The sequence below is a fragment of the Arachis duranensis genome, chromosome 5 (assembly GCF_000817695.3).
Source record: "Arachis duranensis cultivar V14167 chromosome 5, aradu.V14167.gnm2.J7QH, whole genome shotgun sequence".
NCBI lineage: Eukaryota > Viridiplantae > Streptophyta > Magnoliopsida > Fabales > Fabaceae > Arachis > Arachis duranensis.
The window spans coordinates 80,147,515-80,159,576 of record NC_029776.3 but is presented as its reverse complement, the minus strand read 5'-3'; the positions used below and the strand labels follow the sequence as shown (position 1 = coordinate 80,159,576).

The 12,062-nt window shown below is 27.6% G+C and overlaps 1 protein-coding gene across 1 annotated transcript; it reads left to right on the top strand.

The window, feature by feature from the left end:
• Nucleotides 1-4,234: 4,234 nt before the first annotated feature.
• Nucleotides 4,235-5,992, top strand: LOC107489696 (13-hydroxylupanine O-tigloyltransferase). The gene is given in 2 exon segments (XM_016110449.3): nucleotides 4,235-5,267; nucleotides 5,365-5,992. Coding segments are annotated over 2 exon segments (1,368 nt in total). The 5' UTR covers nucleotides 4,235-4,359; the 3' UTR covers nucleotides 5,825-5,992.
• The last annotated feature ends 6,070 nt before the right edge of the window (nucleotides 5,993-12,062 follow it).

Here is a 12,062-nt window from a genome sequence, read left to right as displayed (position 1 = left end):
CAACGGTAATGTCTAAATTGAGACATTTTTGAGTTATAAACAAACAGTCAACGAAACATTATTCATTTATACCTTATCCATAAAAAAAATCTACATAAAAAAAAGAAGAGTTAAAATAGCAAGAGCGATAGCCGTCTATATATAGAAGACCAGAAAATCATCATTATCTAACAAAATTAATTTGTATTTATTGCATTTAATTTGAATAAGCAAGAAATTATCATATTTTAGTTTAGTATTTAATTACATTATTTGAATTTGACTTAATACATATAATTTAATTTGATTTAATTATTAGTTAAAAATATCTTAATTGTTTATTTTATTTATAGATTTATTATTTTAATTATTAATAATTTAATCAAATTAATTAATTAATATACATAATTTATACCTAATTTGATTTAATAAATTAAAAAATGCTACCAGAATATTAAAAAAATAAATTAATTTTAATTGTCATTAATTTTAATTTTTTTGGTAATAATTAATTTATTGTTTCACTAACATAATATTTGTTTCATATTTTTTAAAATGGAATAATAATTTCTTCTGATTTTTTAACACAAATATTTTTAAATTTTATCATAATTGAATTTAAAAAATATCAAATACTTAAATTAATTTATCAATTGACAAATTTACTCATAACATCCATAAATTAATACACATAACATCCATAATTTTATATTAATAACATCTATAATTTCATACTCATAACATTTATAATTTCATATATATGATGTCCATAATTAATAAATTTTTACAATTAATATTATCAAAATTTAAACTACGTGTCTTATTATATTTTTTAAATTATTATCTTATATGTGCACTAAAAGATCGTGATTTTAATTATTTTAATATTTTTTATTTAATATTCATATATATGCTTATATATTGATTTTAATATAATGAGTTAATAATTACTTTTAAAAATTTATTTCTTAATTTTTATTTATATTTTATTTTTATTTTTTTTAAGAGTATATATGTAAAATATGAGTTGTATAATAGAATTTGTTAAAATTTTTTAATTTAACATCCATAATTTTATATGTATAACATTTTATAATTTTAAACATATAATATCTATAATTAATGAATTGGTGTTAATTTAATATTTATTATTTTATTTTTTAGGTCAAAAAGTAATAATTTTAGACATTTATGATTTTCAATAAATAAAGACTAATCAAATTTAAGATTTTTTATTTTTTACAAAATATATTGAGGTGATTTGATATTATTTTAGAATTAAAAATATTAAAATTTAAAATTTTTATTTGTAAAAAAAATTATAGAATTATGAATGTAATAATAATGAAAGGGCATTTTTTGAGATTTAATTCACATTAAATTTAGAATTGACTTTTAATATAATTAAATGAGAGAAAATAGTTATAAAAAGAAATTAATTATATCAATTAAGTAAGAGTGATTCACACTCTTTTATAAATATAAATATTATTGATCATATATTTTTATTTATTATTTATAATATTTTAACTACCTAGCATTATTTTGGCCAATAATATTCCTAATATGTCCAATAATCTCTAATTTTTTAGATGATTAATGTTAACATTATTTATGATCATTACAAAAACATCGCATAATAGTCGCCTTTTAGTTGGAGTGATTATATTGCTAATCACAATTTATAGTTGTTAAGAGTTTTTGGCAAGTGGGCCAAATGATGAATTAGTTACAAAAACATCACACTATCAATATATTGAACATCCCAAACAATTTTATTATTAAGATGATTCAAATAAACTATTGAAAAAATTAATCTTAAGGACTACTAACAAGAACTAATTACTAAAAAGGACCAATTATATTAAAATTATTATAAAAGACATATTTAAATAAAATTTAAGAAAAAAGTCCAAAGAGATTTTAAATAGACAATAATATCTTTGATGAATCGTCTTTGACACTAAAAATGTTAAAATAAATAAATAAATAAGAACCATAATCCAAAATTTTTTAACTCTAAATCCATAAATTCAATAATCCTAAATTTTTTAATATTGCTTTATCAATATGGTAATATCTTGAGTATTACCCCTCTAACACTATTATTGATAATATCGATCTACATACATTATTTATTTATTTATTTTCTTTAAGGAGACATATTTCGATAATTTTTATTGTAGCTTAATCATCAATAGTTGAAAATAGAAAATCGAAGGAATTTAATTGAAAAATAGAAAAAGAAATCACTAGTCATCAAATTGAACTTATGCTATAATAGGCTAGTTTGGAGAGTTTAGCAATAGTTTTTCTTGAACAAATTTATTTTACCTTAGTGCTTGGTGGTGTTGCCTAATTGCCATTAGTTACATTAAGATTATGGTTATTATTTGTATTTTTTATGGTAATTGTTACTCATATATCATATGTAATGTCTTTCTGTGAAAAATAAAAAATAAAAAATTAAACTTGTACTAGAAACTAAAAAGATGAATGAACTCATGCTGGAAAGAGTAAAATGAATCAATTTTTTTTATTAAAAATAACCACAAAAGTAATTAGAATAAGAGAATGATTAATGGCATTACTGTAAAACAATGTTTTGGTCCTTCTTTATGAATTATATTTAATTCAGTCTTCTTTAATAATAATAATGATGATATAATTAGTCTTTTTTATTTAATTAGTATTTGTTAATGGTCCTTTCTGTTAATTTTTCCTAAATTATTTATCATCTAAATGTTTTTCCTTGCATCTACAAGAGTATATTATGTTTTGCCGAAATACAATATTTTGTACAAAATTGCCTTGCATCCTCATGTCTCATGCGTTAATAGGCTTCCAAATTCATTCTTAGCTAGTATCTAGGGGGTGGAAAAAGGCCTGCAGTCTGGTCTGTGTTTAGCCTGATTTGGTCTGATCTGTTATAAAATAAGTACAGGTTCAGTCTCTTTTAAAAATCTTAATACATTAATAGACCAGATCCAGGCTTACTAATTAGCTTTATAGGCCTGGCAGGTCTGCCTAGACCTGTTAAAATATAATTAAATATGTAAATAATTATTTTTTTTATTAAAAAATAATTTTTTTAAATAATATTTTTATTTTTGTAAAAAAAAATTATCAAGCCTTTTAACAGACTTCAGGCCAGACCAGGCTGAATAACAAGTCAGGCCTAATACTTTATAAAGAGCTTATAACAGATTATAGGCCAGACTCAAGTCAATCAACTGTATAACAGACCAGACTTATTAAGAGCGAAGCCTAACCTGACCTGTTTCCATCCTTAGTAGGATCTAACCCACCTAACAAAATAAATATCCATTCCTTTACAAAATAACCCATTATCCCTTTTCAGCCCATAACCCTAAAAATCTTAATCAACACCAACTCCTAAACAACTTTTATTACTTGCATTAACTCACTGCTATCCCTGGACATCTTTTGATATCAGCTATTGCTAACATCTTCTTTTTTACGCAACTGAATTCTGCAAATTTTACATTCTGCACACATGTCCCATACGAAAATCATGACACGTTGGATCCATACACATGGATATTTTCTTTCATCCATATCTTAAAATCTTTCATAAAATAATTAGTCAAAGAGCATGATCCACATGTTAAGTGGAAGAGAAAATTAAAAATAAGAAAGCATCTCAAGGCATGAATTATTATTATTATTATTATTATTATTATTATTATTATTATTATTATTATTTACAGTATTTTTTAATTTAATTAATTTATTATAAATTTAAATTTTATTTAAAAATTTATTATTAATCAATAAATTACTACACATTTAAATTTTCAATATTTACTTAAATAAATAAATAAGACAATTGCTCAACCAACTCAAATTAATTTTTATTTTTAGTATTATAGTACCATAGGATTAGCTTCAACTTTCTTTTAAAAAAATCTAAGTGCCAGCCGCCACCAACTCACCCATTGACTTTATCACAAATATAATAATTGCGTCTCAAAATTATTTTGTCTTATATATGAATTTAATTTTAACGTATGGGTCAATATTATACTTACATTTAATTATGTATTATTATTTTTTATATTAATTGTGTATAAATAATTATTTAAAAAAATAAAATTATATAAAATTTTTTATCTTATAAATACATTAAAATTAAAATTAATATATATATATATATATATGAAAGAGTAACTTTGTTTATTTTTACGTATAAATAGTTTTTCTCCTTGTACATACATGCTGTATTGAATTTATTTAAGTTTAATTTATTTGTTTCATTTTTCTTTCTGTACCTTGTTAATTGTCTTAATATCAACATCTCAGGTTGTTCATCAAACACGAATATTTGAATTCTTACTATAATTCCAATAAGAACACATAATGGTTCTCCAAAAATCATCATCATCAATGGTGTTTAAAGTGAGGAGGAACCCAGCGGAACTAGTGGCACCTGCTGGACCCACCCCCAATGAACTTAAGCTTCTCTCCGACATTGATGACCAACAAGGTCTACGCATCCACTATTCAGTGGTTCAGTTGTTTCCTTATCAATCTTCAATGGCAGGGAAAGACCCTGTCCATGTCATCAGGGAAGCGTTGTCCAAAGCACTTGTGTTCTATTATCCACTTGCCGGAAGGCTTAGGGAAGGTCATAGTGGCAAACTTGTGGTGGATTGCACTGGCGAAGGTGTACTGTTCATTGAAGCTGATGCAGACGTTACACTTGACTATTTTGGTGTTGACCCTCTGCCTCCATTTCCTTGCTTTGATGAGCTCCTCTTCGATGTTCCATTTTCTGATGATGGAATGATTAACTCTCCTCTGCTGCTTATTCAGGTAACACGTCTCAAATGCGGTGGTTTCATCTTTGCTACACGTGTTAACCACACACTGTGTGATGGATGTGGAATTGGTCAATTCATAAAGGCCATCGCAGAAATCGCCCAAGGTGCATCAAACCCTTCAATTCCCCCAGTTTGGTGTAGGGAGCTTCTTTGTGCCAGAGACCCACCAAGAGTCACATTCATCCACCATTAATACAAACAAGTACCGCTTGACAATGATGATAAAACTGTCTTCTTAAAACCCTCCCAAGCTTCCTTCTTCTTTGGTCCCAAAGAGATTGATGCATTGCGCTGCCTCCTCCCTCGTCACCTTGCTCAATCGTCAACTACATTCGATATCCTCACTGCATGCCTGTGGCGTTGTCGTACAGTTGCACTACAATGGAACCCTAATAAGAAGGTTCGCTTGATGTACGCTATCAACGCGCGTTTTGAAAATTGCAGGTTAAAATAACTACGACTCTGCACACTCCTTTTTGTTAAATGAAGTCTACTTTTTAATTGACTCTCTTCTATTTTGCTAATGCAATTTTTATGATAGGTTTAATCGTCCACTTCCTCAAGGTTATTATGGGAACGCTTTTGTGTTTCCTGCAGCAGTTTGCAGTGTTGGGATGCTATGCCAGCGGCCCTTGAGCTATGCGTTGGAGTTGGTGAAGGAGTCAAAGAAAAAAGCAACAGAGGAATATGTGCACTCTGTTGCGGATCTAATGGCCATTAAAGGAAGACCTGACGTTATTTTAGAAGGGTCTTTGTTAGTGTCAGATATCACAAAATGTGGATTTAGGGATGTGGATTTCGGATGGGGTAAGCCTTTGTATTCCGGGCTAGCCGACACTGGTGGTCCAGAAGACATTCCCGGTGTCAGCTACTTTGTTCCATATACTAACTCTAAAGGAGAACATGGTAGGGTGCTTTTAATTTGCCTCCCAGAAGAAGCCATCAAAAGGTTTGAGCAAGAGCTTAATGGAATACTTCAGAGTTCAGATCAAGGATACTAAATGAAAATGTGACAAGAGAAGCACTAAGTGACAGAAGGTTTTATAATTTATAGTTAATAATTAGTTATTATTAGTGTTTTTAACAACATGAAATTACATCTAATATAATTTTTTTTGTTAATTAAGTGTTAGCTAAATTTTAATAAAAATAATGTTGGTTTTGTTAGACTTTTTGATGTTATAAATGGCAAACTTTAAATGTAATGGCAAATATGAAAACTTACTTCCAGAAAAAATTATTGTCACATGGGCTATTGGAGTTAATTGGGAAAAACAAACCTCGAATAAAAAATGATAGCATGGCTAATGAAATAAAAAAGATATTAAATAATTAAAATGATGCAATAAATAATTGTATTCAATGGTTTGTAACATTTTGCAAGATAATGCAATTTGTAGCAATCCATGGAAGTAGCGGTTTACAAAAATACAGAATCTGTTGCTGTGTAGTATAGAAATTATCACGGTTTTTGTATGATTATGATTGGTCATAAACCGTTATTACTAGTAACCGTTTATGTGTATTGGGACACGTGTGTAAACCGCTAGAGGCAGCAACGGTTTAGTCGACTATGAAAACAAATAGTAAAACTAATCTTTACCTAAAAAAAATTACAAAACAAATAATTAATGGTATATACTATTTAAATAATATCATAAATAAAAAAATTTAATTTATCATTTTATAATATAATTAAAAAATATAATATGCATGTAATAAATTTTTTATTTGTATTTATTATTAAAAATAAGACTAAATTACAAATAAAAAATACAATACTCAAAATATTAAATTATATAAATCAAGACTAAATTTTTTTATTCTCATCTCTTTTAAAATTTATAAATAATAAAATAATTTATTTTTAGCCAAAAGTTCACTAAATCATATATTTTTCTTTTTAAAAATCATTTCATTCTCTTCTATTTATATCAACCATACAAAGGAGATTCGGAGAGTTTGGAACATGAGTTATGTTCTTTACTGCTGATTTGCATTTGAGATTCTAGCTAAATAAATTTTTTTTATTTGTGCAACTTTATTTTCTTATGCCAAAAAAAACTAATTTGTATTTTATAGTTGATTGATTGGATAAATAATAGTGATAGCATCATAATTTTGATGAATAAAATAAAAAATATAAATATGCATGTAATAGTTTTTTATTTGTCTTTATTATTAAAATGAGACTAAATAGCAAATCAAAAAGGGAGTATTCATAGAGTACTAAAATATATAAACTAAGATTAATTTTTTTTTATCTTCATCCCTTCTAAAACTCATAAATGATAAAATAATTTATTTTTTGTAAAAAATAGTGAATTTTTTTTATTTGATTTGCTATTTTTAGTGAAAAATATTCACTATTTTTTTACTAAAAATAAATTATTTTATCATTCATGAGTTTTAGAAGGGATGAATATAAAAAAAATTAGTCTTAGTTTATATATTTTAGTACTCTGTCAATACTCACTATTTGATTTGCTATTTAGTCTTATTTTAATAATAAATACAAATAAAAAATTATTACATGCATATTTATATTTTTTATTTTATTCATTAAAATTATGATGCTATCATTGTTATTTATCCAATCAATCAACTATAAAATACAAATAGTTTTTATTTTTTGGCATAAGACAACAAAGTTGCAAAAATAAAAAAATTCATTTAACTAGAACTTCAAATGCAAATCAGCGGCAAAGAATACAACTCATGCTTTAAACTCTCCGAATCTCCTTTGTATGGTTAATATAAATAAAAGAGAATGAAATAATTTTTAAAGATAAAAATATATGATTTAGTGAACTTTTGGCTAAAAATAAATTATTTTATTATTTATAAATTTTAAAAGAGATGAGAATAAAAAAATTAGTCTTTGATTTATATAATTTAATACTTTGAGTATTGTATTTTTTTATTTGTAATTTAGTCTCACTTTTAAAAATAAATACAAATAAAAAATTTATTACATGCATATTTATATTTTTAAATTATATTGTGAAATAATAAATTAAATTTTTTTATTTATGATATTATTTAAATAGTATATACCATTAATTATTTGTTTTGTAATTATTTTTTAGATAAAGATTTGTTTTACTATTTGTTTTCATAGTCTCTAGCGGTTTACACACGTCCCAATGCACATACACCGCTACTGGTAGTACCGGTTTATGACCAATCATAATCATGCAGAAACTGCGGCAGGCAATAGCGATTTTCATGCTCAACGTAATCGGTGGTTGTCAGCAGCGGATTTTGTGTTTCTGTAAACCGCTACTGGTTTTCATAGACATGTGAAACAATGCATTTGCGTCTTCGTTTTGGAAACAATGCATTTGCGTAATTTTAAAAGTGAAACAATTTATTTAGGTGAATTGTCCAAATTTTTATAAATAGTTAACTTTTATATTTTTTAAATAAGATATTAATTTTAAAAAAAGTGATATGACATGTTTAGAGTTTGACAAATTATTAAATCGATTATTGTTAAATCTTAAACTTGATATGACAAAAAGAAAATTAGCATAATTTTATAAAAATATTTAACAATATTAATTTTTCTTTTTCTTATTGTTAAATCTTAAAAAATTAGCATAAGTTTAACAAAAAAGAAAAAGAAAGTTTATGCAAAACTTCAAAAAATACAAAATAAACTTGAATTTAATAAGGAGACATACTAAAGATATAATAATTTATATACTTTTTTCTATAAGTTTAAGCTTTTGAAAAAAATGACATTATTAAAAGAGTTAAGTACAATTTTAATTTCTAAAATATAAGTCAAAATTTTTTTTTGTTCTCAACCCTTTTTATATACAAAATCATCTTTTTTATTTAAATTTTAAAATTTTGGACCAAATTATCCATAATAAAAAATTATAAAATTAAAAAAAAATAAGAGAAAGAAAGAAAGGAAGAAGAAAGGGGAAGGGAAGAAGAAGAAGAAGTTATCTACAATTCACCTCTACCTCCGTTTCCATCACCAAAAATTTAAAACCAAGTTAAACCTTAGGACGATTTTAAAATCAAGTTAAACTTTAGAGACAATTTATTTTTGTATGCAAAAAAATGTTAGAGACAAAAAAAATTTCGGTCTATACCTTAAAAACCAAAATCGTACTTAACTCTTATTAAAAAATTAAATACAATTTTTGTTCACGGATACAAAATATATTTTTTTTAATGTCCAAAAGAATTGATTTAAACTAAAGATAAAGTTACAAAAAAATAAAGATAAAGATTTCTATAGAAAATTCTCCCAAAACGCTATTTTAAAAGGTCTTATTATATAGTATTCAAGTATTTTTATCAACTAAATTTTATTAAGTTAGTTTAAATTTAACAAAAATCGTATATAAACATGCACGAAAAATCACATACTTCTTCTTTTCGTGAAAAATATCACCAAAATTTTTTAATTGTAATACACAAATTTTTTAATATTGACACAAATTTTTTAATTTTTGAAACCAAAATTTTTTAAGGTGTGTTACATTTTTTTGCTTCTTATTTTTCTTTTTTTTTCGTGCAGAATTTCTGCATTTTTATTTATAAAGTTTCGTATTTTTTTTTAAAATTTTTTGTGTTTATTGTTAAAAAGGATAAACTAAAAGATAAAATAAAGAGTAAAGGACATTATCATCCCTAACATTTTTTTTCGCGGACATTTTCGTCCTCAAGCAATGGAAAATACATTAAAGCCCCTGACCCCTGAAAAACGTGGACATTTATGTCCTTCCGTTGAATTCAGCCATTTGCACTGGACAGATAAGGCTGAGCTGGCAGAGGTGGCGCTGAGGTGACACGTAACGGAGGCCAGGTAGCATAGAGCATTTCGTAACAGGACGTATATGTCCCTGGAGACGGAGCATTTCGTAACAGGACGCATAAGTCCCTGGAGACGAAAATGACGCCGTTTCGTCTCCTCCTCCATCTGCCCTTTTCTTCTTCCTTCGTCCCTTTTTCCTTCCATTCTTCTTCCTCAGCCCCTACCTCCATCACCGCCGCACAGCCGCGCCTCTGTCAACCACCATCAATGCCGGTGACCTCCTCCTTCCTCTCTTTTTGCGTCTTCTTCCCTTTCTCACTCCCTTACTCCCATTAGTCTCTCTGTCCTCACCCTCCTTCCACCCACCGTTCGTTCGCGACAACCTTCTCGGTGACCCACAACCGTCTCTCTCTCCTCACCCTCCTTCCACCCACCATTTTTGTTTGTTTTGCGAGAAAACCGTTGAAATTGACCTTTGGGATGTTGCTTTTCTTCTGATGGGGAGTGAAAATTTCAATGAGATTCACATGGAATGTTTTTGACTTTTCTCCCTTCATAGATCAAGAGAAGGACACTGCGTGATTTGTCAAGTTTTGCGTTTCCTGATGCAAGCATTGGTAATGGATTCATTCATTCTCTTAACTGCTTTTATATTGTTGAGCTAAGAGTGATTTCTAAGCTGTAAAATGATGATGCTTATTATTACAGTAAGAACTTGGGGACGTTGTGGGATGATTTGGGAAAAGCAATTGAAAAACTGATGAAATAGAGATTGTGGAAGTGGATTGCGGTGATTATCAAAGGAGCTTTGTGCAATATGCTTATAATGTAGTGGCGCATATTTCTTAAAATCTCATGCTATGTTTGAGTCTACTCTGCACTCTGCTTCTACATTTATGAGTTCAATTATTGATATATTTTGTTCTTGTAAAATTCTGAATTGCATTTGACAGTTAATTGAGTATCAACACTGTCAAGACACAAGTGCGTGAATGGAGAAAAATATTTTTGAATGGTCTTGGATTATTGGATATAATTTATGTGTGATTCTTTACTGTCTTTATCTAATTATCTAAGCAGCCATGAATGAAAAAAGGTATTCTTTAACTCAATGAAAAACATCATCACTTTTTTCACCATCCATTATTAACTGATTTATCCACTTAATTATTTATTTGTTTTACTTGCTGGATGCCTGTATTATCTATTCCCCATTGCACTCTCACCCCATGTGTTAACCAACATTTGAGGGAGCATTAATAGATCGAATTTTAAGTTTACATATTTTTTGAATTGCCAGGTTCAAGGGATGTTGATTCATTGAAGAACTTTGTTTTGGAAGAAGCTGATAAGGCAGCAACAAATGCACAAGCACAACAACTAGATAGTGATAGAGAACTATAACTACTTTTTGAGGTATATCTTTTGCTTCAGCTTTATTTTTATATTCTCTGTATGGACCCTCCACTGTTATCCCACGACACATGGAATATTTTTTTACAAATTGACCTTTGGTGAAGGCTGGAAAGAGAGAGACTAATGGGAGCAAGGGAGTGAGAAAGGGAAGAAGACGCGAAAAGAGAGGAAGGAGGAGGTCGCCGGCATTGATGGTGGCTGACAGAGGCGTGGCTGTGTGGCGGTGATGGAGGCAGGGGTTGAGGAAGAAGAATGGAAGGGAAAAGGGACCAAGGAAGAAGAAAAGGGCAGATGGGGGAGGAGACAAAACGGCGTCGTTTTCGTCTCCAGGGACTTATACGTCCTGTTACAAAATGCTCCATGCCACCTGGCCTACATTACGTGCCACCTCAGCGCCACCTCTGTCAGCTCAACCTTTTCCGTTCAGTGCAAACGACTGAATTCAACGGAAGGACATAAATGTCTACGTTTTTCAAGGATCAGGGGCTTTAATGTATTTTCCATTGCTTGAGGACGAAAATGTCCGCAAAAAAAAAAAGGTCAAAGACAAAAATGTCCTTTACTCTAAAATAAAAAGTTACATAACTTTCTTCTTATTCCTTCTTTTTTTTATTTTTTTTATTCTCCTTGGAGAAAATAATAAGAGTTATGTGAGTGTGAAACAAAATAAAAAAAATTAAGAAAACAAGAAAAAAAAGAAGAGGAGTTGTTTGAAAAAAAATATAAAATAAAAATAGCATCAAAATTTTTTAATTACAATACAAAAAAGTTTTAATTTTAACAACAAAATTTCTTAATCATAACACATAAAGCAAAATGCTATAATTTGTTGCTTCTTTTTATTTTTTTTCTTTTTTCTTTGTGCAAAATCTTTTTTTTATTTATAAAGTTATATATTTTTCTTTCAAAAGTTTTTGTATTTATTATCAAAAAAAGATAAACCAAAAAATAAATAAAAATAAGAAGAAGACTGATGAGCGGATAATTTATACGCTTTTTGGCATTGTTTTTAGTATGTTTTTAGTATGTTTTAGTTAGTTTTTAGT